General features: G+C 31.9%; 1 protein-coding gene across 2 annotated transcripts in view; it reads right to left on the bottom strand.

Annotated features, from left to right (window-relative positions):
- pio (zona pellucida domain-containing protein piopio) overlaps positions 1–25,025 on the bottom strand; it is a 46,881-nt gene that overhangs the window by 21,055 nt on the left and 801 nt on the right. Inside the window, exon 2 of one of the 2 annotated variants that reach the window (XM_074127432.1) lies at positions 11,514–11,548. In XM_074127432.1, the coding sequence (XP_073983533.1) occupies positions 11,514–11,546 (33 nt within the window). In that variant the 5' untranslated portion in view covers positions 11,547–11,548. Of the gene's footprint in view, positions 1–1,520; positions 1,685–11,513; positions 11,549–25,025 lie in introns of those variants that run through there. The other variant, XM_074127433.1, reaches the window with a different exon arrangement.

Raw genomic sequence — 25,025 nt, 5'->3', positions numbered from 1 at the left:
GTTACCATTTTAACGACTTGTATTTATTAGTGAGACTGAATCCTTCACACTTGCCCAGTCTAAAATTCATGTTTAAAATTAGTTTTCCAACAATAATGCTTATTCCTCCAAAAAAGTAGAGAATCTTTAATCTACTTAAGGGTATATTTCAAATGTTACGCTTTATTACAGTAATGTAGCACCACCAGGAAGTACCGAACTCAAAGTCAAGACCTTGGATATTACACTTGGCTGAACTTTAAACAATCACTAGAATTAAATCACAACTGCAATTATAACACTAAAACTTATACACACGAAAATTCATGGTTTATTGGAAAATGGTATACTTGAAAATTATTACATAATAAAGTAAGTAGTTCCGCCTTTTTGGCCTTCGATATATCAATTTCCAAGGAGTTTTTAATCAAGTAAATCTGGAGTAATAGTCACTTTCGTTTAACAATTTTAAAATGTCTTCACGAGGAATGTCTAGGAAGGGATGGTAGGAGTAGAGTTCCATGTGCGACAAAGGCGTAGGTCTTATGCTTTTTGAAGAAACAAAAAGCATTAATCGTCCTTTGAATGAAACAAAAGCGATTCTGATGGTAAGCATGAGACCAAGATTCTCTGATCAAAGACTTCTAAGGTTTCAGCATTTCTTGAATTTTCACTCCCCATTATTATTTATTTCAACACTGATTAAGATACACACTTATTCTGTTGTTTATCAATGCGAGTTACTGGGAAAAAGTGTCACATTCAAACAAAAATTGTAATTGTGCAATTTGATTTTGAGAGTGTTTCTGTATTTGATTAACTGACCATCATAGTTTATAATAAAAACTGCTTCAAGAACTGTCACTGATGATAAACCAACCGTTAGGCCTGCTCTAATATTTTTTATCAACATATATTGAAGTTTAATTTACTAAAATTACAATAATTATCTCTGATTTATATCTACATTCGTGAGAAGTCGAGCATGAGAACTTCCATTTTTGTTGCTGTGTAACACTCCATCAGGGAAAGTACCTCTGCGTATTTCTGATGCTAAAACTTCCATTTTTATGGAACCGAAATTCTATCGAATCATGTCTTTCTTTTATTCTTTTAAATCGGTAGGAAGTAGGAAATATTCATTTAGTTTTTCCGAAATTGAGTATATATATATATGTAAAAAAGGTACTTTCCTGTTGAGGAATTTTGATACCTGGTCCTCTGGTGGGTCTAACCGAAGGAAAAACTATTTGTTAAGAAATTTCAAAAGTCAAGGTGGCTGCTCAACATAATTATTGAGTGGTTAAGCACCCAGAGAACTGATCTATCTTCAGACTATTATTTATATCAAAACAGAAAGTTTCAGTTCCCTGAGTTTTCCATTTTGAGATTTTTAGTCCATAAACAAACCTGCAGACATTTTTTTGAACTAAGGGAACCTCAATACTGATAGTTCCGATAAAAACTTGATACAAAAGTTTGAGATGATCTCATTGCTTTTCTTAATAGTAATGAAAAAAGTAAAAAGAATGGAAACTTACATCGCTTTTATTCAAACAAATGATTCCAGACACCAGCTGGCTACTTTTATGTTCAGATCCTGCTCCTTCGGACACCCTTACAATGAAATTCTATTTACACTAATTGCACATCTAAATTGAAGACAGAGACTTCATACACAACAATTTTCAAGTAATAGTTCAACTTGGATACTAACAATGGGTGATGAACTCAAAGATACTTTAGCATCTATGGCAGTTGATATATTAATGCGTTAAACTAATCGATATATGAAATTATTTGATATTCTCTTTCCCCCCCTCAAAAAAATTATGCTGAGTAATCCATGTATTTTTATAAAACCAAGTCATTCACAAAGAGTTCAGAATTTTTGAAGAGAATGAATTCAACTAATAATTGCAGTCAAACTGCCAGACAGGAATTTTACATAATTGTCAAAATGATTTCAAAAGTAAAAGTTGTTTTGAGTAAAGGAAAAGGCATGGGACCACCAAATAGTTTAATTAGGCGTTATATATCATCTAAAGAGATGAGAGAAGCATCTGGCCATTATCCCATTCTGACAGTTTGAGAGTAAAGGAAATAAAAAAGAAATGCGTAACTCATTAGCCTCTGCAAGATTCCAGCTGATAGAATGTTTTAAATAATTTTAGTCTTAAGTTGATGAGTGGAGAATTGCAATGATAAGTGCAAGAGAAAGATAAGTGCAGAAAGAATTTTTATGGACCGTGAATTCGAGTCGGAGAATTGAAAAGAAGAAAAACATCTTTATTTTCTGCCTTACCAAATACAAATTAATAAATAAATATGAATTGTAAGAGACTAATTGTTGAGTTTTGTCCTGTGGCAGTTTAGGTTTTAGTCTTCGCCGGCTTGTTTAATTCTAAGGAACTGCTTCTTTACAGAGATTTTTGCTCTTGTCCGTGTAAAAATCACTTCTGGTAATATCTTAGTCAGATATTTGGGTCGCATAGAATGAATGCCAGAAGAAAAGACCCATAGAAAGATGCTTTAGTTAAAAATGAAAGTCAAAGAAAGACTCAACCTTGCCTGAACACAGGATGTCAAAGACAATTTGCAAAAGATGTGCATGAGGAGGCGATAGATAAATAGATAGATTAAACTAGGGCGGCCTCAAGGCCTACGCCACTGCGACCCCTTTGGATCTATTGTTGAGAAGGTGATAGACAAATGCTTAATATTTTCTGAAATGGTTCCAGGTTTTGTAGTTAGCTACATACTTCACAACTTTAACTCTAAATCGATATAATATAAGAAAGATATCAAATAATATCAACATTTTCATTAAAATATATGAAATCCACATATTTAAACATCAATATTTACTCAAATACAGGTCATCCACAATACCAGCTGCTCAACTCGCCGAAGTTAGGTGATGTTAGATAATTGATAAGACTCAAAAGAAGTTATGTAACATTACAAACATCAATAGAAACTTTTCAAAACATATGACAGCACTTAAAAGAGATGCTTAAAAGAGAAGATTTATTGCAAAAAGAAAAAAAAAAAGAATACCGCCTTGCCGCATTAAATAAAGAAAGATGTTCAAACAAAGAATCATTTGCTATTCAAGACTAAATACAAACGTTAAAGTTTTTAAAAAGTTCTTATATTAGTAATTGATTCAAAATTAAATTTCCATTTATAATAAAATGGATTGATTGAAAATAGTTAGTAAAACTTGCATTAAGATTTGCCGACAAATAAAGGAATATTTAAACAGGATGCAAATAATTTGTTTAGAAATAAATGGAACACTTATATAATGAGAAGATAAGACAAAAAACCAAGTGACACACCTAACTGGTTTTGTGTTGCTTAGCACTCTTCGAAACAACTTTACCGGCCGCGTATAAACTGGTCTTTTGGCAGAAAAAGGCCACTAGGTGGATTACCTTCTTTCTTATATAGCTCTTTTACATTTAGCTAATAATAAATGTATAATATATTGTAAAAAAATACATCCTTTTTACACAATCCTAAGGTCGTGACAAAATATTATAAAAATAAATATAAACAAATTATTATTAAGAAAAAGAAATAAATTTTATCCATCTCTTATTAGCTTGCAGACTTCTTCAACAATCGCTGGATTGTTATTGGCTTAAGATCGTACTTTGACCACACAGAAAAAAAGGCTTAAATAGGGCTCTCTCGTCTATATTGGGATGCGTAATGTTAAGAGTGTGAGGCACTTCCATTATAACTAATTGTCTTGATCTTCTAGCAATGTTTGGTTGGTGGCACAACAATTAACTGTTCAGATGGGACACTTTAGAAGAATGTTTTATATCGCGATTCCCTTAATGCAGGTTTTGATTATTATCTTAAATTATTGAAAAAATTGCTTTAAAAAGGCTAAATTGTAATGTCATTCTTTGGAATGATTCAAAAGTCAATTTAAAAATATTTTTTTTTAAACAGATGTGGATGGGTAATCAAGGCAGTTTACCATTAAACTCCTGCCCTCAGAAAAAGTTGTTATAAACATCAGTCAAAGAAAAATTTCCTAACTTAAAAATTTGTAGCGTCAATCACAGGGGAAAGCCCAGAAATATTATGGTTAGAGTTATTCAATTTTATGAATTGAATTATCTTGTTAACTTCACTGCTGGTCAAGAATTGAAAAGCTGAATCCAGTGTTCTATCTTATTTCTTTTTTTTTTTTTAAATTTCTTTTAATTATGTTAATTTCATACTTTACCGCATTCAAAAAGAAAGAAATCTACTCAGGGAGATCAGAAGTAATTCAAGGAAAGCAATCATCAGATTAGATCACTCATCTGAAGATCATTTACACGTGACACTTTCTAATATTTTAGGAATTTACGAATTATGAAAAAATTGATATTCCTCAGTGAATGGTCATGTTTATATAATTAAAAAAAAGGGGCAAACCCAAACGAACCATCAGAGCGTAGACACTGATAGCAAGAAGTGAATCACTACTCACCCATTTGTTCTAACAGAAATAAATATTTAAACAGTAACCATTTTTTTAAAATGAATGTAAATTATAAAGGCATCACAGTTAAAGAAACCATCCACCATTTTTTTGAATCTTTAAGCTTCAATTAGATTCTTTTTTAAATACTACATTAATTTTGTTTTATTTTTAAAAACAAGCAGTATTAAAATTGAATAAAATATAACTACACTAAAAATCCTACAAACGTTTGCAATGAAGAACACCAACAATCTATGAAAGCTTGAGTTTTTTTCCAAATCTTACATTTTTTAAATATAAATGCTATAATTTGTTCACCTTTATGAGAAGAGTAAAAAGTTAGTTTTTTTATGAAACATCAAATGCCAAGGCACTTTAACTCATCTTAAAGTGGACAAGAATCACCTTGATGCATTCTAAAAGTAATGTAATATATAATATTAAGACTTTCAACAGGCTTTGTTTTACCATGAAGTTATGTATATCAAAAAGTTTATCCTAACAGTTCAAGTAGAACTCAAAGACTGAACTTAGAACTAAAAAAGAACTTAAAATAAAAAAATGATTTATTTTAAGAAACTTGTTGGAATTAAAATTTAATTGTTGCTGAAAATAAAATACCTTTCATCTCGTTCTTTCTTCCTTCATTCATTAAAAAAAATTAAAAAAAAAATTTAGAAACCTAAATAAAATCAAGGATTTTTTAGTGAAAGCTTTTCGTTAAATCCAGCATTTTTGGAAACTTCGGTTACACATTTTTTGTCCCATTCAAGATACACCCCATGAAGGGAGCTGCTCATGAACAGCAAACCAAAGCAATGGTGCTTACGAATGCTTATGGAAACTCCTAGCCACAGTCAGGCAAAATAGTTTATAATTGCGTAGAGAGAGAGATCAGTTCTTCTAATTTAACAAAAAAAAAAAAAAAAAAGATTTATAAATAACTGCTCCTCCTGGAGCTTTCGCTCATCACCAAACGAGTTCACTTAAAAATAAGAGGATGTCAACGCCATCTATGTTGCAAACCCTTTCTGTTGTTCTGTGAAAGATGCTCCTGATGGACCAGTCTCTTTCAAGAGGATGAAAAATACGAAGCCAGATCAATCATTCATTAATTTTCCAAACATAATATTTAAATAATGAGGCCATTGGAAGAAGTGAGTGAAAATCTTTTCTGTCCAAACATTTTTGGACATAATTATATTCACCACTGACTTGAACTCTGCGAGAAGATTTTGCAATCAGGAGATTATAGCATAGTACTCCCCAAAGGCACAAAGATTTAAGATTACAAACGCTTCTTCACTTCCGAAGAGGAAATTCCAAGACTGTCTTCATAATGCAACTTAATTGAAAGTAGTCCAGGAAAAAAACAACAACTTGGTGAATAATCAGGAAAAACTCAGATAATACTTATACAAGAAATTCATTCTGCAATAAATATTGATTAGCAACTGATGTAAGGATAGCGAGAGAGAGAAAAATAATTCCAGCCAAGACAAGACCGGTTTTATGAACTAATCATGGTCTGTAGGGCACGGTATCTGGACAGCCACTAATTGCACAACAAAGCAACTTGTAAAAAAACAGGCCACCTACTCGGCCTCGTAATGTTCATTTTAGTTCAGAAATTATGAACTACAACTACTAACTCTATACAGTAATATTAATAAGTAAATTCTAACTGTATATTTACAACATTTGAGAAGTAATATTCAATAAGAGGCACTCAGTATGTCAAAATGATCACGGCTTTTAAAAGAATGAAGAGAATTATTGAAGACCGTTATAAAACTATTAAGTTTTTTGTTTTTGGAAATACAATTTCCGTTTAATTGACCATTCACTAGTAAATAACTATCTTTAAGTAATTTTTTTTTTAAGTAACGATTGCTTTAAGTAACTGTAAAAGGAACAAGAAAAATCCTTGTAGGATATGAAGTGCAATAACCATTAAAGTAACATCACATTAGCGGGTATTCCTCCAAAATTAACGTAAATATCTATTTCTGAATTACACTGTTCCTAAATCAATATTGCAAGTGATCTTACCTGGTGAAAGAAAACGGTGTGAATACTCACTCAATTTTTTTTTTTTTACTACTTATTTGATTAAATATTCTTTAATGAGCGGCTTGTAGATTAAAGAAAGAAAGAAGATTAAAGTCAGTAAAGTCTGTTCTCAAATCTACCAGAGAATGTTGTGAACCATTATGATTGATTAGCTACTCAATGAAGTCTACGCTTAATATATAAAGTATCTGAATTCGCTTACAAGTATCTCATCTTCCAAAAAAATCATTGAATACATTTTTGAAAAGAGCTCAAAAAACTTGAAACATCGATCAACTTGACTAAGTGATGACTTACGTTTATTTGATTTTCTTCAAATTTAAAGCTTTGATTGCATAATTAATTCCTGTTAAAATTTTATTTGTCAAGAGACCATTTCATTGGTACGTTGAAGGGAATTCTCTATCCTTCACGTACTCATAAAACTGCTTTAAATCTATTTTCCTGGAATAATGTTTCCATGAAAATAGATCTAAGTAAATTGTTCTACAAGTAGTGTGTAATTTCCACACTTAGTTTAAAGAAAAACCTTGGAGCCGTTGTCGCTTAAATTTTTTCCAGAAACTTACTTATGATGAGCTGGCACTAACATTGAATTTGGACTTTACTGCGATTTTCCATTTATGTTGTTATGTTGACTTTCAGAAGTCAAAAGTTTGATTTATGTTGACCATTATTTTATGTTCAGGGTTCAAAACGTGTCCTTTTAGTGAGTAAGAGAAGCTGATTAGGGTCTTATTGCGAATGTCATGAGTATGTTACCTTATGTGGAAACTTATCCAAATCTTTCTCCAGCTAAAAAAATTAACTTCAGTTTTCACATTTTTTTTCCCCCTTTAATTGCAATCAGTAACTAGGGAAAGTACAATTATGGAAAGTTAATCCACATCTGCGTGGGTGACATAAACCCACTAAATCAAGAGCCAGTTTTTTAATTTAAAAAGACCACTTTCAAAATGGTTACATGTAGCTATTAGTTGGTTACATAGAAATGTGTAGGTTTTCAGCGCCGGCGAGAAAGTAACTGTAGAAGGTAAAGTCAGATTTCGCCTGCAAGCTAAGTAAAGTAAAGGCAATTAAACTGCTTTAATACTTTTCAATTTTCAAGTCCTGCGCCATTTTCAAGGAGAAATACTTATAATCGTGTGGATTTAAAAAATAAAAATTCCATCAAATTTGTAATTGCCTATTTTTTCAGACAGGCTTCACGTCCAACTACCGATTAGATGACGGAGGCGATTAGCAAAAGTACTTTACTATAAAGTTCTCATTTTAACAATTAAATAAAATTCAAGAACGGGAATAGAACCTAGTACCATATTAAATAGTAGCTTTGCGAGCATCATTTCTAACCGCTCTTCTACTGTGGCGCTGAAATCAAAGTAGAAACCTGTCCAGGAAAAATTAGTTTTTACAGATTGCAAGTAAAAATTGGATGTTTTTTAGACAGCAAAACTGAAAAACGAGACTTAGCAGAATGTGCAAATTTAATGTAGTTTTAGTCACGTCCAAGGACAATACAGTCAACAAAAAAATGACTGCTACTTTACTAAATCGTTTTCAGTTTTTGGGAATTTTTCGAAGACAGCACCAACGTGTGTCTTCAAACTTGTTGCATATTGCAAAGGTGTAAATCTATTTGATGAAACATTTCATTAAGATAAATTCATAAATATGTTACCAAAATTCCATTTTACTAATAAGTTTTTTACTTTTTTGAAATTTTTTATTCGAAATTGTTTTTATTAGAAAAAAGGTCTATGAGAGGCTGCAGTTAACAAATGTTGTAAAGAGATGCTCACAGAGAATTCTAACACCTTATGACATTTACGAGAACAGACGTAATAAGATGTTCCGTGTTGAAGATTTGTTACTGTTAAGAATTGCTGTTATTTTTTTTTAATTTTCTACAATTGTCTAGTCTAGCCAGTCGTCATACGGTTTTATTTGAGCAAGGTCATAACGAATGTTGAGTCTATAATATAATTTGAAACTTCTTTAAGAGAAAATAAATTAAATGGTTGCATTTTATTATAGAGATCATGACATGGATGTCAAATTCTTAATTTGAGGTAAATTTAATCTTAAAAAATAGCGGTAAATAGAAGTCGTTGGTGTGTTCATTCATACCAGATTTCTTTTTAATTACCTGAACAAATCAATGTGAATCAGATCTTGCAATCTAAATGACTTACGTTCACGGTATATCCATTGCAACATAAGTAACGTGTGTTCCAAATGTTTAATGATTACATTCAATGAATCTTAATGAATTAACGGTTTAACTATGAAGCAGAATAGCTCAAATAGATCTGGGCTGCGCGATACATTCCCACTTTCTAATCATCATATCTAATTCAAAAAAGAAGAATATGAGAGAAAATCTTCTTAAATAATTATTTAAGAGAAAATAAGTCAGTAGAACAGTATGTGCTTAGCAATCCTAGAAGTATTATTTGTCGTATGATTGGAACATTAGTGTACTATGAACCTTATATAATTAATTTCACTCGATTATTTCGGTAAATTTTGGGGGGCACTGTAATACAGTGAATACATAGAATGATCCAAGTAATGTACCAATAACAATTTCATTGAATTAGAAATTAGATTTTTTTTTGCACAAGTTTACAACGCTCGTACATCCTCGTAGTAACACTATTTTTTATCCCTTCATAATGTTTTTATTTTCATCTTTTTCATGTCATCAATAATTAGCAATTAATTTCATTATTCCATCATAACTTTCGCTGTCATCGTGTTAAATAAGAAGAAAGTAAAAATTAGAATAAAATGTGCACACTTTTATGTAAGATAGGATGGTAAATAAGATACATGTGCATTCATATTTGATATCATGTAGCACATTGGAGAGTGAAGATACCTGAAGAATCAGAGCGAAAATTAGAAAAGTGAGATGCTGAAATGAAATCAAAGAACTTTCCCAAGATAATAAGGGCGATCACGCGCAATCTGCATATAGTACTAGAGAGCTATAGTTTAGTTACATTTCTGTATGTTAGCAATGCGACCACCAGCACCTTATCGGAATGTTGTCAATGTTTATATAACTGGCCAAATTTACCGCATTCTGCGGTTTTTGTACACGTACTTTATTACTAAAGACTACTCATTAATTTCTGAAAAGAAAACAATAAATTTTTTACTCTTTAAAGTGAAACTATTTGCAGATGTTATCTTAATTTTATTTACATGTTCATCAAAGCAGTATGTTTGTATTTCCTTTTGTTTCTCATAAGATTGGATCGTGCAGTTTTTTGATTTGAAGTTTCACCGGACATATTTGTATTAAGGATCCTCTGGGGAACTCAAGGTGGTTTGAATGGTGTTTGTATATCCAACCTATTCATAAAAAAAAATCGTATTAATTTTAAATTGGACATTTCAAATTTACATTTAGTTGCCTTCAATGGGCCTCCTAATGTTAGATTACCGTACCTTCCGTTCTGACTGGGACTGGCTAGTGTCTCACTGTGACCCGGTTATCAATTTTACATTTTAAATGTGATTATTGTCATAATTAAAATTAGAAGGTCAAAACAGATATAAATAAATTCTATGACGATCTGTGAGGTCGTGATAATTCAAGAATTAGAAAATCAAGAATCTGATTCAAGAATAAGTTACGTGAGGTGGGAGGATAAAATCTTGCAATAGTTAACTATTCGCAATGTCAGAAGCAATCTGATAATATTCTCATTCATTAAAATTGTTATAAGTAATTTTTCAAACTGTACAGAAACGAAAAACTTAGGGGAATCCGTAAAGAGAATCAACTCCTGAGTTGTTTTTGAAAATTTGTGCGATTTTGATCTCTATTAAAAATAAACCATGAAACCTAATACTCTTCATACAAAATTAATGAAGTGAGTCCTTAAACAACTTAGATGTTGTTAAAAAAAAAAAAGAAAAATTGAAAGGAAGCTTCGTCCACAGGATCTAAGGATCCTCTATCCTTAGATTCATCACTTCTGAAGAGTTTTGGAAGCTGACTCCTGCACCAACACCAGACAGGGGAATAAGGCAAGTCTAAAAAATTACTTCCGCTTCTGATTTATTTCTGGAAAATTTCTTTTAATGGACTCCATTGGAGAGGTAATACTCAGACTTCCATTTAGTCGCACTTTGGGAGAAGTTGCCAACATTTACGTTTCATACTAGTTTTCTCTAAAGAAAATCAAAATTTTAAAAAGAAGTTTGCTGCAGCAACGAAATAAATAATAAAAGTAGTTTTTGAGAACATTTCACAATTTTTGAAGAATATTACTAGCTCTTCATTTCAGATTTGGCTTTTAAATGATTGCTTTACCGGAAATGGTTATCAGTACATCCAGTTCTATTTCTCTATATTAATTATTTAAGTTGAGATTCTTTGTTTAAAGTATTCAACAATATAAACGATTTGCAAGACACTTAAAGAGGTCTACATTGAGGCCTTTAACAAATTTGTTTAAAAGAGCATTTCTGCTTTTTTAAATTCAAATAAACAAGCTCGCCTTTAACTTTTCTAAACAAACAGATTGATACAGTTTTCATGTTCTTTTTTTTTCCTTTAGTAATAACTTGTTATTGGTAATATTGAAATAAATTATTATCCACAAAGTGGTGAGTACTCTATTACTATAAACTGTACCTAATTAGAACTATTAAGAAGAAATCAAATCAATAAAAACGAGCTACAAGAAAATTATAAGATGTGAACAATTATGTAAAATATAAATTAAAATGTTTATATTTAGTATGATTTTCCGTCATTTCCATCCAAATTAGGTAGATGGACGTTAAGCCGCACGTAAAAGTAGGCATTTACTTTTCTTTTTGCTTGAATATAGATCTAACAACCTACACTAAAATTAAACAACTGAAAGATACACTTTTCCAGAAAATAATTTATACTTCGATACAATATTTTTTTAAAAATATCGGGAGATAAACGAAATTTACTTACCATGAGAACAGAAAACCTTAGTGTCGGAGTCATGTCTGGAAAAAAAGAAGTGAATTATTAAAAAATATTTATAAAATTAAAAGATAAAGTAACTTAAATAATTATTAAGAAAAAACAATGGATCAATTGTAAAAGAAGTATTTTATTTGGGCGTTTTTAAGCTTTGATGAAAGGTAACAACTGAGTTCAACTTCCTTTCAACAGAAAGAAAGAAGTTTAGCAATTATATGAAACGATTCTGGGGTGTCGAAGATTAGCAAAGTGAATAGCATCTACTCTGACACACCAAACACTCACACTCTCACAATCACAGGGCTTGCAGAAGTAGTTGATGAGTACAGCTGTTTTGATGTAGCAAACTCACAGTTGAACTGGAAATCATCACCACACTCATACACATCTAACGCCATTTACCATTTGGGGAGCTACTATAGATCTTTTTTTTTGGCTTATGGCCAGTCCTTTGATTATCTACCACGTACATCTATCCATAAATTTTATTTAAATAAGACCAATTCTGAGCAGAGATGGGGGGTCATTTTGATTAATGTTCAGTTTTATTACCTAGAATGTTAGCAATGTATTGAAATAAGAGTTTGAAAAAATGTGTAAGCTAAAAGGTAAGTGTAAGAGAATATGACATGTGAGTGATTACAGCTAATGTTTTTCATGACAATCCATTTCATTCTAACAGAATACAAAGTTCATGACGCATGAACAAATTAAAATGTCATAACAATCATGACTTGCAGTTACACCGTGAACAAACTATAAAATAATCATCCAACATTGAACAACCTGATTATCTTGGCCACCATTATATAACTTATAAGCTCAACTTATTCAATTTACTTTCCGCTTATAAACACACACACAAAATAATTACAACCTACATGAGAAACTAAGTGATGCACATTGTTCGGCTCTTGCACTACCTTGAACATAGTTCCAAATTAGGCAAAAAACAATGGGAATAAAATATTAGCTTCACCGGCAGCCTTCACCGAAATATAAGAACATATTTGTGGGAATATATTAAAAATATATATCTACATTTAAAAAAAAACAAAAACGAATAAACAATAATTTTGGTGGCCATTGTGAAAATAATGATTATTTGTACGAAAAGTAAATATGTTTAACAAAATAATGACGTTACAATGGTTTATTTTAAAAAAAATTAATTAGTTGGTCATTTCGAACATGTTTCATATCCTTCTTCAAGAAGTGGGTAGGAGATATGCCGATTAGCTACACGCTGTTTATTGGCTGCAAAATATATAGAGATAACTAGATAATACCTCCAGTGGCAGGATGACTATATGTAAAAGAAGGTAGGTTGTGTGGAGTAGCACAAGACGTGCTAGAGGGCGTTGTCCGAGCACAACAACCTATCCAACTCGACCACATGGCCGCTAAAACCGCAACAGATATTTTCCAACAGACACGGCTACCGAACTTATAAAGGATATACTCTTTGGACATTAAAAAACATATGATCTCTCCTTCCATTTGCGCTCTTTTTCTACTTGGCGTCGGAGTCCTGGTGTACGCCCTCGCAAGAGCCAGTCAGCCCACGCTTTAACTGAACCTCACATCCTCCTCCTCTACTTCGCCCCGAAGAGAAAGAAAGAGATTAGGTTAGGTGTGGATGGGCAGGATCTTGTCCGGATAATAATTTGTTTAACGGTACTACAACATCATGCTAGAGTGCACCAACAAACTATTGTTCACGCCTTATTAATATCTATTTCTTTTCACTAAATTATATATATATAAAACTAACTATCCTCTTCGCTATAACCATCATCCTTCTAAAATACTTCTATTTATCTCACTCCTTCTTTCCCGAAATTGAGGCTAACAAAGAAATATTTATACACAAATATAAGTATACATACACTCAAGGAATCTAACCTTAGTTAACGGTACAATTTGAACTCTTCTACTTCATTATTAAAATCTATATATAATCGTACGTTTGAGAATTTTCCTCAGAGTTAACATGGCCCGTTGTAGCACATCACTAGATACCTGTATAATTTGTAATGAAGAAGGTGCTATAATGAAATCACCTCGTCTTTTATATTTATTTCCTCAGCACCTTAATTAGAAACATGATAGCAGAGGAAAGGTAGGATAATAACGAGTATTTGTTTACTTCGCTGGATTATTTGTAAAGAAGCGAAGGCGGAAATCGTAAAACAAACTGATGTCCCCGTTTTTTTTCTCCCCATTTTAGCTTAATTTTGTACTTTCTTCTAACCCTTGCAAGATGAATTACTGCAATCGTGCAGAACTTTTATTTTGAATTTTTACTGGAGCTTTCTGAACTAGAAAAAGTTCTTTTTTGTTCTTCGTTAGTCAAATTTTTATTTGTTAATTTATGATAAATTCGGATTAAAGCTTTCCTTTTCTGTTATTCATAAAAAAATATATCAAAGAAAAAACTCTGACTAAAGAAGAGATCGCACGTGATTATCTGTAAATTTGAATTCTCATCCGATCAAAACCTATTTGTATGCTGTCAAACAAAATTGTTTACAGTCTTCCGTCATCTGATTCAGGAGTGTAAGTGGCAATATTTCTTAAGCAGCCACGACAGAAGCTTGTCAAAGAAAGCTAATGTTCTACCGGAGCGTTGACTAATAAGTGTAACGTCAACTCGCTCAGCATGAGCTTTTTATAACTGTAAATTATTTAAAAAAGAATATTTTGATTCTATCAATAGAGATGAAGTAATGGTGAAAAAATTAAAAAAAAAAAATGATAAAAAAAAAACCAGTCAGTTGTTGCCTTATAAATATCCCAATTAGTGGCTTTTCTCGCTTAAAATTTTCATTTCTATTAAACAACCCTAATCGCATCTATTAATCAATATCTTACTGGCTCCCACTACTTATGAGTTGTATTATCACAATCATACTGTTCAAACCCACGAGCTGACAAGATTCTGTCTGCCCTTGCAAATCAAAACTGATTGTGCGGTAGTTTAAACGTTAATAACACTTTCAACTTCCTAGGAGCTTCTTACAGCTCACTGTCCGGTGATGGACAGTGTTGTCTGTAACGAGAGAACACTGTCCGGAGGCCGGCAGTGCACTGGAAAAAGCTCCGGGCGCTAATGACCTCAGCTGTTGATGCGCCAAAAAAAAAAAAAAATAACACTTTCAAAAACCGTTGGATTAAAGTCTAGGACGACTTTTTTTGGGTAAGGTGATTAGTGCAAGAGATTTTGATAATTTCCGTACCAGAGTTTGAAATTGATTCAATCGCCACTAATCTTTCTACAGTCATTTCGAAGCGTACGTATTACCTATGGGTTCCTGTTTACTGGGAAAGGGTCAGAGGATATTTCTTCTACCAGTAACCGAGAAAACGATTCTCTACTCTCGTATAATGATCTTGACATATTTTCTTTTAATCTGACCTTTTAATCAAAATTTTAGATTATCATAGACATTACTCTTAATAATAGGTACTCTTTAACAGGCCTTTGAATGTGGTTATCTGACAAACAACAAGACAGTACGATCTAAATGCTCTTCCCATTCATCAGAGGAAGGCAAATGGTTATTTAAGGGGAAGAAATACTCAAGTCTTAAGTGCTTAGGAACTGTATTGACTTGTGCGAATATCTTATTGATTATCTTACCGAAATTTTCTAAACTAATTGTACTGTAACGTAACGCCAGAAACTATTGCACTTCTAAAAAAGTTTGGTTGTGCTTTCGTTACATGAGATGCATCATCAAGGCTTACCTTTTTCAGAAGTTCTAGAGTCTCAGATACCTCTCACCCAGTGCTGTGTCAGAAAATACACCTGAGCTGCATCATTAAATTTTCTCTTCTTTTTTTTAGTAATTCATCGAAGGTTTTCAGCCGCTTTTCCAAAAAAAAAAAAGGTTCTTTGTCAGGGTTAAGAGCATCTAGCGACATTCGACATCAGCATTTGACAACTTTATTGTTCTCACCATAAATGACATGAGCACATAAATGACTGAAATGATGCCTCCTGTCCAGATTAAATTAACACATCTTTCAAGAGCCTTCATTGTGGTAAACTTTTTCAAAGATTCCTAGTATCTGGTACTTCACTACTACACCCTTTTCCGAATCCCGACGGTGTGCATTCCTCTAAAGGATTTGTCGTACCAAACTTCTTTGGAGATTTTATTACAATTTTCATTTTGTTCCTTAAATTAGTTGAGGAATACCCGCAAGAAAAAAAAAACTTTATTAACAAATTTATAAAAATTATCTTATCAAAGAACAAAAAAACTAATAGAACCCTTGCTCACACCAACAAACAAAAAAGAGGGAGGGAAAGATAATTCTCTAATTAACGATATGGTTGAAAGATATAAATTAGTGATTATTATAGACGGGTGGGAGGACGGGAATTTAATGGCTGGCTAGGTTGGCATGAAGTATAAGAAACGTGTCCGTACCTGAAGCTATAAAAGATTTATTGTATATTATATATATATAAAAGGATGCTAGAAGAACTAATAAGAAGAAGAAGAGGATGTAGATACTTCTAAGAAATTCTGGTACAGGATATTCAATAATGATAAGGCACCTAATCTATAGACGAATGAGTTCATCAAATAACATCACGTACGATCATGTGGTTAGATTGAATGTGTGATTAATGTGGCTGCTATGGAAGTGAGAAGTTGTAAAACATTAATGGAATATTAAACAATTCCATAATACTGATCATGGTGAAGATGCAGCTTAAATGAATTTGTAAAAATGTAATAAATATTTTAATACTTCGCAATTTTTAATAATTTAATTTTAAAAAAGAAATGATTAAGGGCACTGTTGAATTTTTATGGTTGAAGCATGTCATATAAATCAATTCACACTAAGAAAGGGTTAGTTTAAAATGTGGGAAGATTTCAAAGAAGGAAATCCATCTTCTTGTCTTAGAATATAATTATTATGAACTGAATTTCATTTCATATTACGCAATGTAAGTAATAAAAATGATTAACGATCAAAAATGATTTTGTTGGTTTTTAGACAATAATGACTAATGTTACATTTGCTTTTTTCTTACTGCTAGAAAGTTTACGGTTGCAAAATTTTGAATTTAATGTTTCCTCGTAAATAAGCATTTGCCTTCCACTGATGAATGGGAAGAGCATTTAGATCGTGCTGTCTTGTTGTTTGTCAGATAACCACATTCAAAGACCTGTTAAAGAGTACCTAAATACGATTATTAAGTGTAACGTCTATGATAATCTAAAAGTTTGATAAAAAGGTCAGATTAAAAGAAAATATGTCAAGATCATTATATATAGTTATATAATATATAACTGAATATTTATAGAAATCAAGGAAAGGAAGTTGCTAGTCATCCAAGTAATAGAGATTAGAGGAAGTTTTCCATTCTGGAGCACATGCTACCTAAATTGAATTGGTCTGATGTAGTTAGGAAGGCTCTAGGATGGGCATGCAGCGATAGCCGAGTCTATTCACTTGAACCTTGGGAGTTATATTGAGAGGTTCCTCTCCACAAACCGTTCTTGGAGTTTTAGAGCCTTGATAAGTCCCCACTACTCTCCCCTAGCCAAGACTAAAGGACTGTCAGTAACTTGCAAGAATAAGGTGGGTTTAATGCCGGACTAATCTGCCTTTAGGACAATCTCAGAAAAAATCTGCACAAGTTGTTCTACAATAAAAGTTCAGCTCTTCTGAACACTCTAGCAGAAAGAGAGAGGAAACTGTCACTTATATCAGGGATTTATTCGATGCAAAGTAAATTTACACCATTGAGACTTCAAGTGCATGGAAATCAAAGAAGTTGATAACCAACAAAAAACCTGGTAAAGAATCGTGTTCGTTTTTTTTCTGACTTTTAGTTGAATGAACCGTTTGGGCAATTGAATTTTGAAATTCGGGCTATATTGAACGATTATTATAAAGACTATAATGATGAGAAATTTATTATTGTTGAGGTGGCAAATACTTTGCCAATTCAACTGTATTGGTTTGTCAGATCAATCTGATATCCATAAGTTATTATCGGAAGAATGTTGTAATTGAAGATATCTCTTTTCCATTCTACAACTACAACAACCAAAAATACGGCGATATATAAAAATAAATATTTCTCTATATTACACTATTATAGTTTCATAATAAAGTAGTAGTAAATGTTAGTTAATAAATTTTCTGAACAGATTTTAGCGTCTGACAGTTATATCTGACGACATAAAGAGTAGAAAGTAATAGGAACATAAAAACATGATGGGATGAAATGCTTCAGTAAATAAAAAAGGCGAGATGTACACCCCGATATATCATCTGGTGGATAGAATTGTTTATGGCATTTTATTTAAACAAAAAAAAACTATAAATTTGTGTTAACATGGTCGTTAAAACTGTTATAAAACAGGAGAGATTGTGAAATATCTACTTAAACAGTGATAATAAATTTAGCAAAAATAGAATGAGTTTACAGAATGAAGGACTTGAGGATTGCTAAAACATGTTATCGGCCACTAATTTAACGGATTTAAAGTTTAGTTTGATTTCACCATCGCAAGGTGTGGATTTAAATAAATTAATTATGACATAAATATCAATTCTACAATCTAATAATGTCATCTCAGAAACTAACAATTTGCTATAATCAAAAATGTAATGCGTATAGAATTTTTTTTTTTTTAATGTTTAAGGCGCGTCAACATCTAAGGTTATTCGCGCCCGGAGTTTTTTTCAGTGTACAGCCGGCCTCCGGACAGTGTTCTCTCGTTACGGACAACACTGTCCATCACCGGACAGTGAGCTGTAAGAAACTCCTAGGAAGAGAAAATCTAAGGGTCAGCAGCTGGATTCGAACCCGGGACCTCCGCGTGGGAATCCAATACGCTAATCCCTTCCCTCGTATAGAAATGTTTTCAATTAAAAAAAAAATAACTATAACTTCTCTTTGGATAAAACAAAGTCTTCTGAAATGTCAGGAAATAAGCGTGCAAGGCGTGTAAAAGGGTGAAGACTCGGGTAAATGAGGAAAAGGACAGATAGTGTTCTTTCTAAAGAGTATGTAAGGAACTGACCAGTTTTCTAGGAACGACAACAGCTCAACAATGTTCAACTGCAGAGTTAATTACCGATTTTCCTTATACTCTCAATATTAAGTTGTAATTAGTTCCACAGTTAAGTATTTTAATTATTTCTCGTTTGAAGATAGTGTTAATGCCAGTAAAATATTCAAATCCATCTTTATATCTAATAGCTTGTTTTATTAATTTATCATTCATAGATTACTACTTGGTCTACAAAAGTTACATTGCAAAATCTGTCAAAGACAACATCCAACAAGTTTTCTCCATTCCACCTTGATCTTTTAAGTTAATTCTTGGACTTCAAAGAAGTATCTTTATTGGTCCTCTCTCACGGTTCTTTTTCATCTCTACATGTTCCGAATTTATCGTTCTCTTCCTTTAAACTCTTTGGTAGTCTGTGCGCGGCATAAAGTTAATAATTAAGTAGACTTTGATAGTAACCAAACTTAAAAAGAAACCAATCTGCATGATATGTGCGAACAAAATTAGACATGGTCTTAATGTTATTTACAGTAAAAGAAAGAGTAAATTAATTAGCCGTCCTCTAAATAAGAGAAGGCGAATTGTTCATGGTCGACAAATAATAGTTTTCTCAAATGAAAGCGAGCAAATGAGAAGGTAAAAGTGGAGCGACCATATACACTCACACACACTCTGCGGCAAACTTAAAATAGTTGTTCGCAACGCGCAACAATCTGCCAGCGCCCGCCTAAACTCAACCTGTGTATTATTACAAAACTGTTGTACAATCTCTTACAATATACTCCGTCAACAATTCTTCTATTCATACATCCCACTTGTTCTTTATGATGAAAGATTATTGTATGCGTTTTTATTTCAAAAAAACCTCATTCTTCTTTCTCCATTGCATTATCGATTACTGAAGATTGCATTGAAACATAATGTGGGTAGCTCAAAAGTTTATTTTACAATAAAGTTCACTTTTATAGAAAATGAAAGAGTTGTAATTTTAACAAACAATTCACCATCTCAAATTCATATGAAACAAATTAAAGAACCAGAGATCTTTAATAATAGGCATTTTCTGTTGAGGCTAGTTAAAAAAAAAGAAAGAAAAAAAGAAGACATTAGAGCGATGGAAAGAATAAAAAAGTTAATTTTAGCTGATTTTGGAAGACATTTTTTCAAGATATCACAACGGTCAAAGGTTTTTTGGATTGTCCTTCTTCTCTAAAAATAATAAATCATTCCAAGAAGTTAATTATTTTTTAGGCTAAAACATTAAAAAAACGTCAAATAACTTCCTCAAAAGAATCCCTTTAAGTTCAGTTAATGCGAAGAACACGTTTTGTTTGAAAGAAAGGTAAGTGTTACTTCTAAGGGTATCGAAACAATCTTTCTTATGTTGCGATCGAACGAACAGAAACACAAAATTCTACTTTTAAAAACAATAAGTTAATGGATTTCAAAGTCACCTCCAAAGAAGTACCAGATTCATTTAGGCAAAATAATTGAATAGGCATTCAGGATTTTTTAAGACAAATCGTAAGGATTTAGATTCTCTGACGTTCTCTAGAGTGGCAACATTTTTACACTGTGCTTTTTGTGATGAAAATAAAAAAATTGATGGAGGAATAAGTTGTCAGATAGATACTATGAAGAGTATACACTCTTTTTTAAAAAAAACGACAACTTTCTTCTGAAGAGAGAGGACATGGATTCAAAGATCTGAGGACGAGAATTGCTGAAAAAGGATCCAACAGCATAAATTTAAAGTGACTTTTCCTCGAAGAAACTACAAGGAATGAGTGAAAAGAGAACTTACATTAAATAAATACATTACAAAACTCAAAAGATTCGATATCCAAATGTGATGTTTAAAAAAAATTAATATATCAGAATTAAATAATATACATTCAATTTCAACACTTAGTTCAGGACAAAAATACATACTAAAAGAAAGAGAAGAAAAAGAATCCTAATCAGATAAAGTAGGCTTTAAATGTCAATTGTTCTATTTGCAATAAAATTTATATTTCTCAGTTAACCGAAATTTCCTTCTTTCTAATTTGTGTAGACTGATTTTAAATAAAAACTTGTGAGGAAAAACTATTCTTGATAGTTTACTTTTCTCACAGAACTAAAAATTAGACTTAATTAATTTAATTAAATAATTGTACGAGTTTGAGTGTTACATTTGAACAGCCTTTCTACTATGAACTTGCAAAAAGATATTGGTTTGCACATTGCTAAATATATCCTTGATAGATGAAATTGCTTAAATTGGCTGGAAATGTACTATATATATATCTCTTTAAAAATTTGATTGTTAAAACTCTAAAATAGCAGAAGAAGAATGTCATGAGTATTTCCCACCAGGTTTTTTTGTGTTAGTTGACGGAAGATTTGTGGAGGAAGTTTGGCTAGCGGGGACTGGAAACTTGTAACCGAGAAAAGACTCATTAATGGATCAATTGGACCAGAAAGCTCATTCAGTGATGACAATAAATTTGTGGCAAAACTACCCTACCACAAAGTCATAATAATTGCCAACAATAATCAGAATCTTTGTATTGACATTTAAATTTAAATATAAAAATGAATAAAGTGAAAATGATCATGTAATTCCAAGACTGACGTCATTATCGGATCTCCTTGACCCATTAAAGCTGCTTCTGGATTAAAATGATGTTCTCATCTGCAACATTAAGTTCCTACAGTTTCTCGCTCAGTGATAATCAATCGGCAATAAAAAATAAGCGTAACAGTATTTTGTATTGAAGGATTAAGTAATAGAAGCCCTTTCTTTGACCCACCAAGAATTAGGAAACTTTTTGTTTTTTTTCATCTCAGAATAATTTTTTAGGCAGATGTTTCAAGTTCTTTGAACATTCTTTACCAGTCTTGTCAATATATATTTTTTATTTCCTTACTAGACAAAACTTTATAGTTGTCACTTATTGACAATTAAAGAAGTTCATGACCGGAATTTTGGCTATTCAGGTGTTGAACTCTTCTGGCGAAAACCATTAGTTCATCAATTTGTTTAGTTTGTAGTATCATTTTTTGTATTAGGAAAGCTGTATGAACTTACTTCGATATCGGATCTATTCTAACGTTGTAAATGCAGAAATAGTCCTCCTAAACAATAGCAGAATGATTTGGAAAATTTTAAATCCTGATCAACAAGACTTGTTAGGATCCTTACTTACAGCGAGTTCGTTAGCCGGCGTTAGAAAGCTGAAGAAGCATCGGAATAAAATAATAATGGAATAATTAATTGCAAAAAATTAATCATTTAATGTATGCGGAAAAGTTAAACAGAAAAGAAGTATTATCTTATGGAGGCATTAGGCAGACAAGAAATACGGCAATACTTTCATTTTTCTAGAGTTTATAAAACTGCCTTAGTTAAAAGTAGTTTCCTTTCAACTAGGGACATATACGTTCGCTGAGCAAACATTACAGTATGGCAACAGCGCATCCAGCCTGACAGTTGAGCTGAACAAATCTCTCTCACTCCGGCTCGAAGGTGGTGATGATGAAAAATCAGGTGAGAAGCACGCCCAAAGCGTCCTCTTATTGCATTCATCTGACACTACTGATTATTTATTTAGAAATAAGAAATAATTAGTTGAATTGTTATTTGCCTATAACGAGCTTTCAGAAATTTCTTAAAGCAATAGTTTCCAAAGAAATGTTTTTAACAGAACTGAGATATTTTTCTCTTTCCATTCCTTCGGTAGTTGGCCAGAAAATTACTTCTCAAACAGCTAAAGCATGGAAAACTGAAGAGTGCCTATATCATTTCTCGGAAATTTGATAATTCTGATTTTCTTTCTATTGAGAGATAATCAATATGGTCAAAAATATCAACGATTTCACTGCCGTAGCGAACTTGTTTCTTTTCATTCTAATTAGATTCGAATTTTCATCCATCTTTAGAGATTGATTCATCAATTTGTGTAAATTGACTTTACATATTTATACTGCACTATCTAAATCATTACCGGTTCTGACCAAATCATGTTTGTATCTCACGCAAAAATTTGAAATATTAAGGGTTAACTGACTTATTAATCAGTTCATAGTTAAAGTAGGTATGTACACATTTTATAAAGAAACTAGCTCTAGACTATTCTCAATAGACGCTACAGAACTTGAATGGTTGAAGGTAAGGTCCGCCAAACTGTGATGTACTGCGATAACAGGTTCTATTGTTATCCGATGTAGAAATGCCTAAATAACTGTTTGAACTAAAGCCTATCTGCAAATTTTTTGAAATTTTGGCACCCAGCCAGTTGTGAATTTAAAAAAGTCCTCTGCAAATCTCTAACGAAAAAATCTGTTATGCTCTGAAAGTTTTCAGTGATACCAGAAGTTAATTTTCTTAGGAATATTTCCCTGATTAAATTCCTTTATTTCACCACTAGGCGATCTTTACCTGCCGCTTCAATGTAAAAAAAAAAAGTTAGGATTTAACAGATGTGTCAATTTCTTTCGATTATAAGGAAAGAGAGCGATCAGCGAGCTGTAAGACGCTCCTAGAAAGAGTAAATATAAGGGCAGATGGGTTCGAACGTATTTAATATCCTCAACAAATTATTTCACTCGCCCAAAGAAACCGTTGATTGCAATAATGAATTCAGTTTCGATAGACGACCAAAAAAAAATCTTAATGGTGGGCAATAGGTCTAAAAAAGTTGAGAATATTCTCAAGAAACAAAACTAGGTATCACAATTGATCTTCAGTATTGCAAAGCCTCAAAGAAAAAAAAAAAGCTCTTACTTTAAAATTACTTTTTTTGTAACTTATTCCAAACACGTACATAACAGAAATTGAAAGCTAAGGATTTTATTTCATAATATGAAAATGATCAATAAGGCCCAAATGAAAAAGAATGGTTTGAGTGGACTAGTTACCTGCATTGCCCCACCTAAAAACTGCAAATTATATTTGGAACTAATTTACGGAAAGATAAAAAGTGTCAAGGTTGCATACTGGAGGGGGTTCAGCAGCTTACTCGTGGAAAGAATTAAATAAAAGCAGTTCTATGCCTTAAGGAGCTGAGCCAAGGACTGCTATCAGACTTTTTACATTAATCAACTTTGGCTGAATCAAACTTAACCTAATTAACGACCTATAAAGTAATTTTCAGAAGGGCATTTTAGTCTGTGCCTTTTTCACCTTACACACTCTTTTTTCACCCTCCACATCGTGTTGAAATTTTACCAGTTAAATGCAAAAATCCAATTTTTACACGAGGTTGGAGGCGCAGTGATGAAGACAATATCGATGGTGTCTTGACTTTCTTTCTTCTTAAAATATTCTTTTTTTTTTGTTGTTTAAAATTACCCTATAAACTGCAATTATTTCCAGAGACTTTAATGCTAGAAACTGTGTAATTTGCAAAAATTATAGTGAAAAATTTACGATTAAAAAAATAGTTGCTTAATTTTAGGTGTTTGGTCAAAATAAATTTTGTTAAATTAACAAATCGTAATTTTTCCAAGTCTGTTGTCTCAAGTATTACTTTAATCTTCAAAACGCCTTTCTCGCTTTGGATTGGGAATTAATTTGCAAGAATTGAATGACCCTTTGAGTGGATAATGTACCATTAAGTTTTTAAAAGTTTTTTTAGTATTAGAGAGATTAATCTGAAATGAGATAAATTTCCCAAAAGCATTTTAATCAAACGATTTGACAATGTAGCTTCCCTTAAACGGAATGAATGATTTCGGAAATAGTTTAGAATAAAAGTTATCGGGTTGTAAGTATGGTAGTTGACAAAACGTTTTGTTAAACTTTTTCATTCGCTTAATCTACACATTCGTACTACATACGACATAAGATTAGAATACAGAGTTTACAAAACTTAATGCTAAAATGTATTTAGTCGTAATGTTCCTTTTAAATAGTTACTTATATGAGACAAATGTTAATGATCCAAACTAACTTTGAGATAAGTCCAATGTTGCTACTGATCTAATAGCAAAAGTGGACACCACTATTATGCCAAAATTACGCTCTCAACTAGGCTTTCACTATTACATCAGCTAACGTATTAAAACAAATAAAATAGGTAGGTGCTAAGCAATATAAAACAATAAAACAAATGGAGTGAGAAAATAATTTTCTGAAGTGCTTTTTTTTTTATCAGCATGATTTATTTATGAGTTAATAAAATGTTTGATGAATAAGAAAAAATGTTATTAATGATTTATATTCTGTATGAATCTTTTTCCTTATGAATTACACATTACAATATACAATAAAGGAAGTAAATAGTAATAGTCTATTTCTTCAGACTGGCTCAACGCCCAACCATAATTCGGTGTCGGACGGAAACACATACTTCACTGCGACAAATTTACCAAAATAAATTTATTTGTAGGATCTCGAACTGCAGAAGTCCCATTAACAAGACTATAAAGTAGTGTAAATGTCCTTTAAAATTATATGTAGTTG

The sequence above is a fragment of the Rhodnius prolixus genome, unplaced genomic scaffold (assembly GCF_049639745.1).
Source record: "Rhodnius prolixus isolate KJV_2025 unplaced genomic scaffold, Rpr scaffold_3, whole genome shotgun sequence".
Taxonomy (NCBI): domain Eukaryota; kingdom Metazoa; phylum Arthropoda; class Insecta; order Hemiptera; family Reduviidae; genus Rhodnius; species Rhodnius prolixus.
The sequence above is the reverse complement of the archived record's forward strand: the minus strand, read 5'-3'. Positions and strand labels throughout refer to the sequence as shown.